Source organism: Leucoraja erinacea, unplaced genomic scaffold, assembly GCF_028641065.1.
Source record: "Leucoraja erinacea ecotype New England unplaced genomic scaffold, Leri_hhj_1 Leri_1016S, whole genome shotgun sequence".
Taxonomy (NCBI): domain Eukaryota; kingdom Metazoa; phylum Chordata; class Chondrichthyes; order Rajiformes; family Rajidae; genus Leucoraja; species Leucoraja erinaceus.
Window position 1 is genome coordinate 30,543 of NW_026575249.1, and position 16,600 is coordinate 47,142.

Below are 16,600 nucleotides of genomic sequence, written 5' to 3' on the forward strand. Positions count from 1 at the left end.
TCACCAAACTGACCTCCCCAAACAATAGTAGCGTTGACTCTTCACCAAACTACCCGATTTCCTAGATCATCAATGGCTCCCAAAACAATGTTGGTTGTGACCTGTCCAGAACGTCCTGGCATTCAATGGCGCATGTGTTTGTGCGTGGCAGATGAAGGGGCATTCCTGGATGCAGTCTTTGGGGGGCGATGAAGGGAAGGGAGGAGTGGGGGGGGGGGGGGGGAGGGGGGGGGGGGGGGGGAGGGGGGGGGGGGGGTGAGGGGGGGGGGGGGGGAGGGTGAAGTCCTTCGTTTTCTGGAACAAAAAGAGAGAGTTCCCTGAAAATCTGCCAATTACAACCTTGAGGCAGAATGAGGCCATTCAGCCCATTGAGCCTGTCCTGACACTCAGTCATGGCTGATCCTCTTGGCCTCTGTCTGGCAATCAATTCCACAGATTCACCACCCTCTGGCCAAAGAAATTCCTCCTCATCTTTCTGATGGATTTGAGTCGAATAGGCACAGAAACAGGCCCTTCTGCCCATCGAGTCCACGCTTACATTAACCCCACACTAAATAATCCACCAGCTTCCCACCCAAACTCCACCCCAGATTCTACCTTCACCCGAGGGGGGGTGGGGGGAGGTGGGGAGAGGGGGAGGGGAGAGGGGAGAGGGAGGGAGGGGGAGGGGGGAGGGGGAGGGGAGAGGGGGAGAGGGGAGTGGGGGGGGGGGGAGGTGGGGGGAGTAGACAGGTGGGGGCGCGGGGGGGGGGGGGGAGGTGGGGAGAGGTTTGAGGGGAGAGAGGGGGGAGAGGAGGGGGGGGGAGTGGGGAGAGGGGGAGAGGGGGGGGGGGGGGGGGGGGGGATATTGGGCAAAAGCATCTCCCCCCCCCCCTCACTCTTTGGTGAACCCAATGCCCAGGTCTGTGGTGTGAACCCAATGACCCAGTACGTGGGGGCAACAGGTGGCCCTGAGGTAACGAGCAGGTGCGGTTTTAATCAACGTTGCTGGCTCAGTAAATGCACAAAGTTCACTCCATGGAACCTCCTCAGTGTTGGAATGAAAAATACAAGAGTGTTAAAATGTGAGTACAAGTGGAGAGAGAGAGAGAGAGAGGAATGTTGTCTGTTTGTAGGTATGTACATAGAAGAGTACAGCACAGGTTCAGGCCATTCAGGCCACGATGCCCCTGCTGAACATGTTGCCGAATTAATCTAATCTCCTGCCTGCCTGTGCATGAACTGTATCCCTCCATTGCCAACATATCCATGTGTCTGTTAAACACTACGATGGTATCTGCCTCCACCTCCCCCTCCCCCTCCCCCTCCACCCTGTGTGTGAAACACCTCCACCTGCCCCCCCCCAACCTCCACCTGCCCCCTCCACCTCCACCTCCACCCTCCACCCTGCCCCCTCCACCTCCCCCTGTGTGATGAAACACCTCCACCTCCACCTCCCTGTGTGTGTGAAACACCTCCACCTGCCTCCTCCACCTCCACCCTCCACCTGCCCCCTCCACCTCCCTGTGTGTGTGTGAAACACCTCCACCTGCCCCCTCCACCTCCCCCCTCCCTCCCCTCCCCCTCCCCCCCCCCCCTCCACCTCCCCCTCCACCCTGTGTGTGAAACACCTCCCCCTCCACCTCCCCCCCCTCCCCCCCCCCCCCCTCCACCTCCACCTCCCCCTCCCCCTCCACCTCCACCTCCACCCTGTGTGTGAAACACTAGACCTGCCCCCTCCACCTCCCTGTGTGTGAAACACCTCCACCTGCCACCTCCACCTGCCCCCTCCACCTCCCCCTCCCTGTGTGTGAAACACTAGACCTGCCCCCTCCACCCTGTGTGTGAAACACCTCCACCTGCCCCCTCCACCTCCCCCTCCCCCTCCCCCCTCCCCCCCTCCACCTCCACCCTGTGTGTAAAACACTAGACCTGCTTTTCCTTTGTGTCATCCCTACCCTTTGATCGACGTCAGTACTTACATTTATTATAGTATGCATCTGTGGAACAAACAGAACAGGGTTACCAATGTCCACAACATCAGACCATGACATATTTGTGAGTGTGCGCCCCCTGGGACAGCGAAGGGTCTGTGTGTGTGTGTGGGTTGGGGTCCATGTCTGGGTGAGATTGGCGTTTACAACAGTTGGGTGTAGCAGGCGTGTCTCTTGCTTTGGTCAGTCCATGATCTGGAAGGTCATGTTAGAACTGTACCAGTTGTTACTGGGACCACACAGAGTATTGTGCACAGTTCTGTTTGCCCAACTAAAGAATGACATTCAGAGTCAAACTCGAGAGTCTGCTGATGGACTGCATCATAGTCTGGTACAGGAACTGTTCTGCCCACAGCCACAAATCACTACAGAGAGTGGTGAAGGCAGCACAGCACAGCACATCACTGGCAACTGCCTCCCGACCATCATGGACATTTGCCACTGGTGGAAGGCACACATCATCATCAAACACCCAACACACAGCCAGATGATACAGCAGCATGGTTGCACGCACCACCAGACTTAAGAACAGTTTTTATCATCCGGCCATTAGGCTTCTGAACTGATAAACACATCATATATGTTGGTTATTTTATTTATCATTGTCTTTTACCCACCAATGTCACTTTTATCTTATCTTATTTCATCTTATTTTTATCCGTGTAATATCATTCCTGAGGGACCCGTTGCCTTGTCAAACATTTCATTGTCCCTTTGACCTTGTGTTAACCTACACATGATAAATAAAACTGAACTGACTGGAGTCAGGTATAGACGGAATAAATGTATTAGTGAAGCAGGGTGGTTTTACCATGCCTGGTCACCGTGACTAATATCAGCTGGTGGTCTGTGTGTAGTGAGGCTGGTCTCCACATTACTGGTCCTGTACAAGGCCCACAGCACAACCCTGTCACTGTGGAGCCCATGTACAGGCGGGCGGGCGGGCGGTCGGGGTGAAGGGGGTTTGTGTCTGTCAGAGGGGAGGAGATTTCACTCACAATACACACTCTCTTCCTCTCCACAACACATGTACAATTCAAACACACACAATGGATTAACGTGTCTATGGAAACACTTACCACCACCGTACCCTGTACCATATCCTGCATAATAATAATAATAATACATTTTATTTATGGGCGCCTTTCAACAGTCTCAAGGACATCTTACAAAAATTTAGCAGGTAGAGGAAAAACATGTAAGGGGAATGGAATAAATAGTAGAGACATGACTAGTACACAAAGTAAAGACAGAATTCAATACAAAACACAATATGAGGCAATTAATGCACAGATGAAAAGGGAGGGGGACGTGGGGCTAAGGATAGGCAGAGGTGAAGAGATGGGTCTTGAGGCGGGACTGGAAGATGGTGAGGGACACGGAATTGCGGATCAGTTGGGGGAGGGAGTTCCAGAGCCTGGGAGCTGCCCTGGAGAAGGCTCTGTCCCGAAAACTGCGGAGGTTGGACTTGTGGATGGAGAGGAGACCGGCTGATGTGGATCTGAGGGACCGTGAGGGTTGGTAGGGGGAGAGGAGGTCAGTGAGATATGGGGGGGGGGGGGGGGAGATGGTGGAGGGCTTTGTAGGTGAGGATCAGGATTTTGTAGGTGATCCAGTGGGAGATGGGAAGCCAGTGAAGTTGTTTGAGGACTGGAGTGATGTGATGCATTATGTACTGAACCGTAACCTGCGGAACAAACCGAACAGAGTTAACGGGGCCAGGAATCTGCTGGAAATCCATAGAACACAAAGTATCTCAGTGTTAAAGAGACCTGAAAGAGGCCCGAAACGTTGCCTATTTCCTTCGCTCCATAGATGCTGCTGCACCCGCTGAGTTTCTCCAGCTTTTCTGTGTAACCCACAAAGTATCTCAGTTTGTCCTGAGCGATGCTGACCCAGGGAAGCGGAGAGATCTCATGTGGATCTCTGTCCATGGGTTGGGCCCAACATGAGGGTTCAACGGTTGAAGGAAGATCGAAGAGGACAGCACGGAAACAGGCCCTCGACCCACCGAGATCTTGGCAACTATTGATCAGCTGTTCACACCAGTTCCATGTTATCCCATTTTCTTGTCCATTCCCGACACACTAGCAGCAATTTACAGAAGCCTGCATGTCTTTGGGGTGTGTTAGGAAACCGGAGCACCTGGAGAAAACCCATGTGGTCTCCCCTCAACCTCCAACGTTGCAGAGAAAACAATCCAACCTCCCTGTAGCTGAAACCCTGTAATCCAGGCAGCATTCTGGTAAACCTCCTCTGCATCGTCTCTAAAGCCTCCACATCCTGTAATGGGGGCGACTAGAACTCCAACGGCAGCCTGAACAAAGTCCTGTAAAGCTGCATCGTAACTTCCTGACTCTTGTACTCAACGCCCCGACCGATGAGGGCAAGCGTAACGTTCGCCTTCTATACCGCTCTATCTACTTCTGTTGCCACTTTCAGGGAGTTGTGGACCTGAACCCCAACATCCATATATACATCGATTTTGTGAAGGGTCTTGCTGTTAACTAGACTTTCCTCATACATTCGATCTCCCAAAGTGCAAGCTCACACTTGCTGGTATGAAACTACAAAGGGTGAAGTGTGATCACAACACTTTTATCAACGTCAGTACTTACCATCAGAAGATTTGTATCCATCTGTGGAATAAACAGAACATGGTTACCAATATCCGACACCATCAGACCGTGACATATTTGTGAGTGTGCAGCCCCACACTGCCCACTGGGACAGCCAAGGGTCTGTGTGTGTGTGTGGGTTGGGGTCCATGTCTGGGTGAGATTGGTGTTTATGCTGGACACAACAGTGGTGAAGCGGGCGTGTGGGGCTTGCTTTGGTCAGTCACGGTGTTGAGTCCATGATCTGGGAGGTCACGTTACAACTGTGGTTCAAGTTCAAGTGAGTTTATTGTCATGTGTCCCTGTATAGGACAATGAAATTCTTGCTTTGCTTCAGCACACAGAACATAGTAGGCATTGACTACAAAACAGATCAGTGTGTCCATATACCATGATATAAATATATACACACATGAATAAATAAACTGATAAAGTGCAAATAACAGATAATGGTCTATTAATGCTCATAGTTTTGTCTGAGCCAGGTTTAATAGCCTGATGGATGTGGGGAAGTAGCTATTCCTGAACCTGGTTATTGCAGTCTTCAGGCTCCTGTACCTTCTACCTGAAGGTAGCAGGGAGATGAGTGTGTGGCCAGGATAGTGTGGGTCTTTGATGATACTGCCAGCCTTTTTGAGGCAGCGACTGCGATAAATCCCCTCGATGGAAGGAAGGTCAGAGCCGATGATGGACTGGGCAGTGTTTACTACTTTTTGTAGTCTCTTCCTCTCCAGGGTGCTCAAGTTGCCGAACCAAGCCACGATGCAACCGGTCAGCATGCTCTCTACATCCTGTACCAGCCCTTACTGACACCACACAGAGTATTGCGCACAGTTCTGTTTGCCCAACTAAAGAATGACATTCAGAGTCAACACCTGTATTGGGACTGGAGTCACATATAGACCAGACGGAAGAATTCCCCTCTTGAAGGGTATCAGTGAAGCAGGGTGGTTTTACCATGATTCGCCCTGCTGCCATGAGCCGGGGTAACTGCAGATGTTGTACCAATCGGTGGTGGCCAGTGCCATCTTTGCTGCCGTGAGCCGGGGCAGCAGGGCGAAGGCTTCAGGCGTCAGTAGGATCAACAAACTCATCGGGAAGGCTGGCTCTGTCCTGGGGGCAGAGTTGGAGTTGGATTGATGGGAGGTTGGTCTTGGAGGGGAGGATGCTCTTCAAACTGCGGAGCATCCTGGACACCCCCTCCATAACACACTGGTCAACCTGAGGAGCACCTTCAGCAACAGACTGGTTCCACCAAGATGCAGCACAGAACGCCACAGGAGATCCTTCTTCCCTGTGGCTATCAAACTGTACAACTCCTCCCCCTTCTGTGGTGGGGTAGACTGAGACTGACTCCCCTCCCCCCTTTCCCTCCTGTGATAAATGAGGATCTATCGTATTGTATCGTGACTAATATCAGCTGGTGTTTCTCCAAAGTCAGGGTTAGTAACTGAGTACAAACTCCACAGGTTCCCCGGTGGGACCTGAATTGGCCTGTGTGTAGTGAGGCTGGTCTCCACATTAGTGTCTCAGGGCACCAACACTCACTGTGGAGCCCATGTACAGGGCGATGGGCGGGTGAACGGGGTGAAGGGGGTTTGTGTCTGTCAGAGGGGAGGAGATTTCACTCACAATACACACTCTCTTCTTCTCCACAACACATGTACAATTCAAACACACACAATGGATTAACGTGTCTATGGAAACACTTACCACCACCGTACCCTGTACCATATCCTGCATAATAATAATAATAATACATTTTATTTATGGGCGCCTTTCAACAGTCTCAAGGACATCTTACAAAAATTTAGCAGGTGGAGGAAAAACATGTAAGGGGAATGAAATAAATAGTAGAGACATGACTAGTACACAAAGTAAATACAGAATTCAATACAAAACACAATATGAGGCAATTAATGCACAGATGAAAAGGGACAGCACGTGGGGCTAAGGATAGGCAGAGGTGAAGAGATGGGTCTTGAGGCGGGACTGGAAGACAGTGAGGGACACGGAATTGCGGATCAGTTGGGGGAGGGAGTTCCAGAGCCTGGGAGCTGCCCTGGAGAAGACTCTGTCCCTAAAACTGCGGAGGTTGGACTTGTGGATGGAGAGGAGACCGGCTGATGTGGATCTGAGGGACCGTGAGGGTTGGTAGGGGGAGAGGAGGTCAGTGAGATATGGGGGGGGGGCAGATGGTGGAGGGCTTTGTAGGTGAGGATCAGGATTTTGTAGGTGATCCGGTGGGAGATGGGAAGCCAGTGAAGTTGTTTGAGGACTGGAGTGATGTGATGCATTATGTACTGAACCGTAACCTGCGGAACAAACCGAACAGAGTTAACGGGGCCAGGAATCTGCTGGAAATCCATAGAACACAAAGTATCTCAGTTTGTCCTGAGCGATGCTGACCCAGGGAAGCGGAGAGATCTCCTGTGGATCTCTGTCCATGGGTTGGGCCCAACATGAGGGTTCAACGGTTGAAAGAAGATCGAAGAGGACAGCACGGAAACAGGCCCTCGACCCACCGAGATCTTGGCAACTATTGATCAGCTGTTCACACCAGTTCCATGTTATCCCATTTTCTTGTCCATTCCCGACACACTAGCAGCAATTTACAGAAGCCTGCATGTCTTTGGGGTGTGTTAGGAAACCGGAGCACCCGGAGAAAACCCACGTGGTCTCCCCTCAACCTCCAACGTTGCAGAGAAAACAATCCAACCTCCCTGTAGCTGAAACCCTGTAATCCAGGCAGCATTCTGGTAAACCTCCTCTGCATCGTCTCTAAAGCCTCCACATCCTGTAATGGGGGCGACTAGAACTCCAACGGCAGTCTGAACAAAGTCCTGTAAAGCTGCATCGTAACTTCCTGACTCTTGTACTCAACGCCCCGACCGATGAGGGCAAGCGTAACGTTCGCCTTCTATACCGTTCTATCTACTTCTGTTGCCACTTTCAGGGAGTTGTGGACCTGAACCCCAACATCCATATATACATCGATTTTGTGAAGGGTCTTGCTGTTAACTAGACTTTCCTCATACATTCGATCTCCCAAAGTGCAAGCTCACACTTGCTGGTATGAAACTACAAAGGGTGAAGTGTGATCACAACACTTATCAACGTCAGTACTTACCATCAGAATCTTTGTATCCATCTGTGGAATAAACAGAACAGGGTTACCAATGTCCGACACCATCAGACCGTGACATATTTGTGAGTGTGCAGCCCCACACTGCCCACTGGGACAGCCAAGGGTCTGTGTGTGTGTGTGGGTTGGGGTCCATGTCTGGGTGAGATTGGTGTTTATGCTGGACACAACAGTGGTGAAGCGGGCGTGTGGTGCTTGCTTTGGTCAGTCACGGTGTTGAGTCCATGATCTGGGAGGTCACGTTACAACTGTAGTTCAAGTTCAAGTGAGTTTATTGTCATGTGTCCCTGTATAGGACAATGAAATTCTTGCTTTGCTTCAGCACACAGAACATAGTAGGCATTTATTACAAAACAGATCAGTGTGTCCATATACCATGATATAAATATATACACACATGAATAAATAAACTGATAAAGTGCAAATAACAGATAATGGGCTATTAATGTTCAGAGTTTTGTCTGAGCCAGGTTTAATAGCCTGATGGCTGTGGGGAAGTAGCTATTCCTGAACCTGGTTATTGCAGTCTTCAGGCTCCTGTACCTTACTACCTGAAGGTAGCAGGGAGACGAGTGTGTGGCCAGGATGGTGTGGGTCTTTGATGATACTGCCAGTCTTTTTGAGGCAGCGACTGTGATAGATCCCCTCGATGGAAGGAAGGTCAGAGCCGATGATGGACTGGGCAGTGTTTACTACTTTTTGTAGTCTTTTCCTCTCCAGGGTGCTCAAGTTGCCGAACCAAGCCACGATGCAACCGGTCAGCATGCTCTCTACATCCTGTACCAGCCCTTACTGACACCACACAGAGTATTGTGCACAGTTCTGTTTGCCCAACTAAAGAATGACATTCAGAGTCAACACCTGTATTGGGACTGGAGTCACATATAGACCAGACGGAAGAATTCCCCTCTTGAAGGGTATCAGTGAAGCAGGGTGGTTTTACCATGATTCGCCCTGCTGCCATGAGCCGGGGTAACTGCAGATGTTGTACCAATCGGTGGTGGCCAGTGCCATCTTTGCTGCCGTGAGCCGGGGCAGCAGGGCGAAGGCTTCAGACGTCAGTAGGATCAACAAACTCATCAGGAAGGCTGGCTCTGTCCTGGGGGCAGAGTTGGAGTTGGATTGATGGGAGGTTGGTCTTGGAGGGGAGGATGCTCCTCAAACTGCGGAGCATCCTGGACACCCCCTCCATAACACACTGGTCAACCTGAGGAGCACCTTCAGCAACAGACTGGTTCCACCAAGATGCAGCACAGAACGCCACAGGAGATCCTTCTTCCCTGTGGCTATCAAACTGTACAACTCGTCCCCCTTCTGTGGTGGGGTAGACTGAAACTGACTCCCCTCCCCCCTTTCCCTCCTGTGATAAATGAGGATCTATCGTATTGTATCGTGACTAATATCAGCTGGTGTTTCTCCAAAGTCAGGGTTAGTAACTGAGTACAAACTCCACAGGTTCCCCGGTGGGACCTGAACTGGTCTGTGTGTAGTGAGGCTGGTCTCCACATTAGTGGCTCAGGGCACCAACACTGTCACAATGTACAGGTTGATGGGCATTAGTGGCTCAGGGCACCAACTGTGTCACAGTGGAGCCCATGTACAGGGCGATGGGCATTAGTGGCTCAGGGCACCAACAGTGTCACAGTGGAGCCCATGTACAGGGCGATGGGCATTAGTGGCTCAGGGCACCAACAGTGTCACCATGTACAGGGCGATGAGCAGTAGTGGCTCAGGGCACCAACAGTGTCACCATGTACAGGTTGATGAGCAGTAGTGGCTCAGGGCACCAACAGTGTCACAGTGGAGCCCATGTACAGGGCGATGGGCAGTAGTGTCTCAGGGCACCAACACTGTCACTGTGGAGCCCATGTACAGGGCGATGAGCGGGCGATCGGGGTGAAGGGGGTTTGCCTCCATCAGAGGGCAGGAGATTTCACTCACAATACACACTCTCTTCCTCTCCACAACAATTCAAACAAACAGAATGAAGTAACGTGTCTATGGAAACACTTACCATCACCGTAGGTTGAACCGTAACCTTTGTATCCTGAACTGTGACCTTTACCGTATCCTGAATTATAACCTGTGGAACAAACAGAACAGGGTTAATGGGGCCGAGACTCTCAGTTTCTCCTGAGCGATGCCGACTAATCAATGCTAACGGTTCACCCAGTGAAGAGAAGAGATCTCCTGTGGATCTCTGTCATGGGTTGGGCCCAACATGTGGGTCCAACAATTGTCTGAACAAGGCTCCAGACCTGAAACATCACCTATGTTCTCCAGAGATGCTGTCGGACCTGCTGAGTTACTCCAGCACTCTGCGTCTTTTTGGAAACCAGCATCTGCAGTTCCCAGTGTTAAAGATGTGTCTACTCTGGTGAAACCTTACTGGGTCCTGATGTCATCTGGCTCTACATGGGCAATGCCCAGATGCTTCCTCAAGTGGGAAAGTCTTGGACGAGGAGATACCATCATAAGGTGCGGATATGGATGTGGGGCCTCACGGACTCAACCCTGGATGAGGAGGTGGATAAGTAAGTTAATGACAAGTACACAACTTTGCTCCATAGATGCTGCTGCACCCACTGAGTTTCTCCAGCAATTTTGTGTACCTTCGATCATCCAACATCTGCAGTTCCTTCTTGAACAGTAAGTTAATGGCGTGGGTTGCTGGACATGATTGTACTGAATGGTGGGGTAGGATGGATGGGTTGAATGGCCTTACATTTATCTCTGCAAAACCTTATCTTACGTCAAATTGTGAAATGAGATCCAGACAATGTTATGAACTAAAGTATTTACCATCTTTGCTTCCGTATGAAGCTGTGGAAGAAACAGAACATGGTTACCAATGACAATAGACAACAGACAACAGGTGCAGGAGGAGGCCATTCGGCCCTTCAAGCCAGCACCACCATTCAATGTGATCATGGCTGATCATCCACACTCCACTATCTTTAAGACCTATCTAGCTCTCTCTTGAAAGTTTTCAGAGAATGGTGAGACTTTGCTGGAAATCCATACGTCCAAAGTCAGACGATGAAATATTTCTGTGTATGCAGAGCGAAACACAGACCACGTGGGGAAGAACCAGGAGGAGAGATCCAGTTCACGATGATCGATGGAGTCTTGATGAAGATTTTTCATCTGTGGAGAACATGGATAGGTGACGTTTCACAGAGTGCTGGAGTAACTCAGCGGGTCAGGCAGCATCTGTGGAGAACATGGATAGGTGACGTTTCACAGAGTGTTGGAGTAACTCAGCGGGTCAGGCAGCATCTGTGGAGAACATGGATAGGTGACGTTTCACAGAGTGCTGGAGTAACTCTGCGGGTCAGGCAGCATCTGTGGAGAACATGGATAGGTGACGTTTCACAGAGTGCTGGAGTAACCCAGCGGGTCAGGCAGCATCTGTGGAGAACATGGATAGGTGACGTTTCACAGAGTGCTGGAGTAACTCAGTGGGTCAGGCAGCATCTGTGGAGAACATGGATAGGTGACGTTTCACAGAGTGCTGGAGTAACTCTGCGGGTCAGGCAGCATCTGTGGAGAACATGGATAGGTGACATTTCACAGAGTGCTGGAGTAACTCAGCGGGTCAGGCAGCATCTGTGGAGAACATGGATAGGTGACGTTTCACAGAGTGCTGGAGTAACTCAGCAGGTCAGGCAGCATCTGTGGAGAACATGGACAGTGCATTTTCAGGTTGGGACATTTCTGATTGTAGGGGGAGGCTGGGACGAGAGAAGAGGCAGGGTCAAGCATGGTACCCTAACCCTAATAATACACAGGCAAGCGGTGGATTGATAGGCAGCTGGTTGAGATGAAAGACCCGATATTAAAGCAGAATGTGTGAGACAGGATTGATGGGAATATAGGAGGGAGACATGTGGGACCAGGAAGGGGAAGGGGAGAGATCTCAGTCAACCAGGAGGGTTTTTAACCACAATGTGGTTACTATTACTGGGAGTAGTTAAATTGTGGATTAGTTCAAACTAAGAGGAGATTTCACTCAGAATACACACTCTCTTCCTCTCCACAACACTTGTACGATTCAAACAAACACAATGAAGTAACGTGTCTATGGAAATACTTACTATCACCATAGGTTGAACCGTAACCCGTTCCATACCCAGTTCCATAACCCGTTCCATACCCAGTTCCATAACCTGTACCGTGACTTCCACCTTTACTTCCACCGTATCCTGTGCCGTATCCTCCACCGTATCCTCCACCGTAACCTCCACCGTAACCTGTGCCGTAACCTGTGGAACAAACAGAACAGAATCCACTGAAAATCCATAGACCACAAAGTATCTCCATTTCTGCTGAGCGATGCTGACTCATCAAGGCCAACGACTCACCCAGGGAAGAGGAGAGATCTCCTGTGGATCTCTGTCCATGTGTCAGGCCCAACACGTGGGTTAAAGTGGTGTTTGCTTTGGTCAGAGTGCAGTGGAGATTCGGCCCAGCTTGGTGGTGTCCCTGAATCTTTATTCCTTGTTCATATGTGGGCATGAGTGTGATGGGGCAGAGCATCCTCTTGAACCATTGCAGCGCTCCCATGGCGATGTGGAGAAAGATCCAGCCCCACCTGACCCACAGGTGACCCACAGGTGCCTGACCCACAGGTGCTGCCTGACCCACAGGTGCTGCCCGACCCACAGGTGCTGCCTGACCCACAGAGTTACTGACCCACAGGTGCTGCCCGACCCACAGGTGATGCCTGACCCACAGGTGCCCACAGGTGATGCCTGACCCACAGGTGATGCCCGACCCACAGGTGATGCCCGACCCACAGGTGATGCCTGACCCACAGGTGATGCCTGACCCACAGAGTTACTGACCCACAGATGCTGCCTGACCCACAGTTGATGCCCGACCCACAGGTGCCCACAGGTGAAGCCTGACCCACAGTTGCTTCCTGACCCACAGGTGCTGCCCGACCCACAGAGTGACTGATGCCCGACCCACAGGTGATGCCCGACCCACAGGTGATGCCTGACCCACAGGTGATGCCTGACCCACAGGTGATGCCTGACCCACAGAGTTACTGACCCACAGGTGCTGCCTGACCCACAGGTGATGCCCGACCCACACGTGCTGCCTGACCCACAGGTGATGCCCGACCCACAGGTGCTGCCTGATGCCCGACCCACAGGTGATGCCCAACCCACAGACCCACTAACTGTTTGCAACACATTCTGCTGTTGTATTATTTAAGAATCTCATTGAATCCTGAAGCACAAACTGCATCATCTAAACCAGTAACCATTTGCCCACCTTTGCCTCATATCCATCGAAACCCTTTTCTACCCATCAACATTAACCCTGACGCTAACACTGACTTTCCCATCGTAGCCACCTCCACTTCCTCCTCTGGCAGTTTGTTCCATAAACCCACCACCCATGAAAAGATAGCTAAATATTTAGTTTAATTCAGAGATGCAGCGTGGAAACCGAGTCCGTGACTACTATAGATCATTTGTTCACAGCACTTCTAAGTTATCCCACTTTCTCATCTTCTCTCTACACACTAGGGGTAATTTACAGAAGCCACACGTCTTTGGGATGTGGGAGGAAACCGGAGCACGCAGAGAAAACCCACGTGGTCACGGGAAGGACATGTAAACTCCACATAGACAGCACCCATTAGTAGCCTTGTTACATGAAATACAATAAATTCTAGAAAGTAATTAATTTACCTTTAGGAACAGCCTCTGTGGAGAAAATAGAACAAAATGTTTACTAGATGCCATGAAATATTTACAAAATGCCTGGATAATTCAGGAACAGGTCACAAGTTATTTTATGGTTATTATATGGTTGTAAGTTGGCTGCAGTTTTTGCTTAGATTTGTATCGATGATTTGGAACAACAAAGAAGATTAAAGCATCAGATACCATAGAACTTTGTTTAGTTTGGAGATGGAAACGAGCCCTTCGGCCCATTGAGTTCATGCTGTCCAACCCGTTCACACCAGTTGTAAGTTCACTCTGCACACACTAGGGCCAATTAATCTACAAACCTGCACGTCTGGGGTGAGGAGCACAGATGGGTGGAATGTCAGAACCTTTTCCCCCAGGGAGGAAATTTCAAAGACTATAGGGTAGAGTTTTAATGTTGGGGAGACATTAATGAAACGTACAGAACAGTGAATAGAGTGGATGTTTCCACTAGTGGGAGAGTCTAGGACTAGAGGGCACAGCCTCAGAATTAAATGACATCTTTAGAGAGGAGATGAGGAGGAATTTCTTCAGCCAGAGGGTGGTGAATCTGTGGAATTCATTGCCACAGATGGCTGTGGAGGACATCAATGGGTGCAGTTTGATAGATTCTTGATCAGTGCGGGTGTCGGGGGTTATGGGGAGAAGGCAGGAGAATGGGGTCGGTGGGTGGGAGAGATAGATCAGCCATGATTGAATGGCAATGGTCTGAATGGTCTAATCCTGCCTCGTGGCCACGTTAGCTTGAAGATGTCAGACGTCCTTTGGTCTTGTAAGTTAAGCAGGCTCAAGCCTGGTTAGTACTTGGATGGGAGAACAGTTGGGAATATCGGGTGCTGACAAGCATTATGGGCAGCACAGCAGTAGAGTTGCCAGAGACCCGGGTTCAATCCTAACTATGGGTTGGTGTCTGTATGGAGTTTGTACCTTCTCCCAGAGACCTGTGTGGGATTTCTCTGAGTCCTTTGGTTTTCTCCTACACTCCAAAGACTTGTAGGTTAATTGGTTTGGTGTAAGTGTTCCTGGTGTTAGTGTGCAGGGATCACTGGTCAGTGTGGACTTGATGGGCCGAAGGGCCTGTTTCCGCACTGTATCTCTAAAGTATATAAAATAAACTTCTGAACTACAAAGTAAAAGTCGGATTAAAATGTAAAGTTTCGAGGGTTTACAGGTAGTGGGTTTATGGAACAAACTGCTAGAGAAAAGTAATTGAGGCTGAGACTGTAACAGTATTTAATAGACAATTGGACAGGTACATGGATAGGAAAGGATTGGAAAAATATGGGCCAAATGTGGGCAGGTGGTACTAGTGTAGATGGGGAACCTTCCTTGGTGTGGGCATGTTGGGCTGCAGGGAATAGTCTATCTACATAACTGTGTGAGATATGGTGGTGGTGGGTGGGGGGTGTGGGGGGGAACGACACACACTGCCAGTGGGGGGGGGGGGGACACACACACTGCCAGGGGGGGGGGGGGAATGACACACTGCCAGTGGGGGGGGGGGACACACACTGCCAGTGGGGGGGGGGGGGAACGGGACACACTGCCAGTGGGGGGAGTGGGGGGAATGACACACTGCCAGTGGGGGGGGGGGGGGGCCAGGGGGGGGGGATTGACACACTGCCAGTGGGGGGGGGGGGGGGGGGGACACACACACTGCCAGGGGGAGGGGGGGGGGATTTGACACACTGCCAGTGGGGGGGGGGGGGGGGGGATTGACACACTGCCAGTGGGGGGGGGGGGGATTGACACAATGCCAGTGGGGGGGGGGGGGGATTGACACACTGCCAGGGGGGGGGGGATTGACACACTGCCAGTGGGGGGGGGGGGGATTGACACACTGCCAGTGGGGGGGGGGGGGGGAATGACACACTGCCAGTGGGGGGGGGGGGGGACACACTGCCAGTGGGGGGGGGGGGGGGGGGGGGGGGGGGAAACCACTGCAGGGGGGGGGGGGGGGGGGGCCCGGGGCCATCCCCCACCCAACCCCCCCCCTTGAAATTTTTTTAATTTTTTTTATTTCCCCCTTTTTCCCAATCCCCCCCCCCTCCCCCCCCCCCCATACCCCCCAACCCGAAGGCCGCGCCAGGGGGGGGGGGGGGGGGGGGATTGACACACTGCCAGTGGGGGGGGGGGGGGGGGGGGAATGACACACTGCCAGTGGGGGGGGGGGGGGGGGGGGGGGGGGGGAATGACACACTGCCAGGGGGGGGGGGACACACTGAAATGACACACTGCCAGTGGGGGGGGGGAAATGACACACTGCCAGTGGGGGGGGGGGACGACACACTGCCAGGGGGGGGGGGGGGGGAAGCAGATATGATAGTGGTGTTTAAGAAGCTTTTAGAGCATCGCATGGATGTGCAGAAAGAGGAGGTGAGTGTAAAGTGGCAACAGGGCAGTCGCTGGACAGACTTGCGTTAGGGTTGGGATATTATTTAGGGTCAGGATGTTATTTAGGGTTAGGTGGTTATTTAGGGTTAGGATATTATTTAGGGTTAGGATATTATTTAGGGTTAGGATATTATTTAGGGTTAGGTTGTTATTTAGGGTTAGGATGTTATTTAGGGTTAGGTTGGGTTAGTTTCAGGCACGTTACTTACCAGTTATGGCGAGGACAGTCGCTGCCAGGACCAGGATGGAGAGACGTTGAAACTGCATGACTCCGTTGGTTCTCAATCACACTCTGACCACTGAGCCTTCCCGTCCTGGCTTATATTCCTTTTCCCAGCCACAGTCCGGCCATTCCTGGCTCCTCTCCCCATCCATAAATCACCCCTCATGGCCAGGCTGCCAAGGGTCACCGTGTTGGGATGCCATGTCAGCCAAGCAGATAGTGTGTGACGTGGAGCATGTATGGATGGATGTGGGAATGGGGAGGGGCAGGTAGTGTAGAGAAAGCTGGGTCTCTGCAGAAGGACTTGGACAGGTTGGGAGAGTGGGCAGAGAAGTGGCAGATGGAATACTGGCAAAGTGTGGAGTCATGCATTTTGGTTGTAGGAATAAAGTCGTAGACTATTTTCTAAATGCGGAGAGAATCCAGATATCGGAGGGGCAAAGGGACTTGGGAGCTGGTGCAGGATTCCCAAAAGGTTAATCTGCAGTCGAATCAATAATAAAGAAAGCAAGGTCTGAAGA

General features: G+C 51.3%; 1 protein-coding gene across 4 annotated transcripts; it reads right to left on the minus strand.

The window, feature by feature from the left end:
* Window positions 1-271: 271 nt before the first annotated feature.
* On the minus strand, window positions 272-16,146 carry LOC129715108 (keratin-associated protein 21-1-like). 4 transcript variants are annotated; one of them, XM_055664975.1, is made up of 11 exons: window positions 16,066-16,146; window positions 13,442-13,456; window positions 11,834-12,001; window positions 10,539-10,559; window positions 9,751-9,819; window positions 7,722-7,742; window positions 6,305-6,328; window positions 4,592-4,612; window positions 3,053-3,076; window positions 1,962-1,979; window positions 272-293 (listed from the first exon to the last, which is right to left on the minus strand). In XM_055664975.1, coding segments are annotated over exons 1-11 (441 nt in total). In that variant the 5' UTR covers window positions 16,124-16,146; the 3' UTR covers window positions 272-291. The 4 variants fall into 4 exon arrangements, with proteins under 4 accessions (XP_055520950.1, XP_055520949.1, XP_055520951.1 ...); XM_055664974.1 differs by lacking the exon at window positions 272-293 and having other exon boundaries at window positions 1,919-1,979; XM_055664976.1 differs by lacking the exons at window positions 272-293; window positions 10,539-10,559 and having other exon boundaries at window positions 1,919-1,979.
* Between the last annotated feature and the right edge of the window lie 454 nt (window positions 16,147-16,600).

Excerpts from the sequence above, each read along its gene's own strand:
- LOC129715108 (XM_055664974.1), bottom strand. The coding sequence starts at position 16,123 with ATGCAGTTTCAACGTCTCTCCATCCTGGTCCTGGCAGCGACTGTCCTC. Across the intron at positions 7,743-9,750 it reads CGGTTCAACCTACGGTGATG|ATGGATACAAAGATTCTGAT; the intron begins GTAAGTGTTTCC and ends TTTATTCCACAG. Across the intron at positions 3,077-4,591 it reads TGGATACAAATCTTCTGATG|GATATGGTACAGGGTACGGT; the intron begins GTAAGTACTGAC and ends ATTATTATGCAG.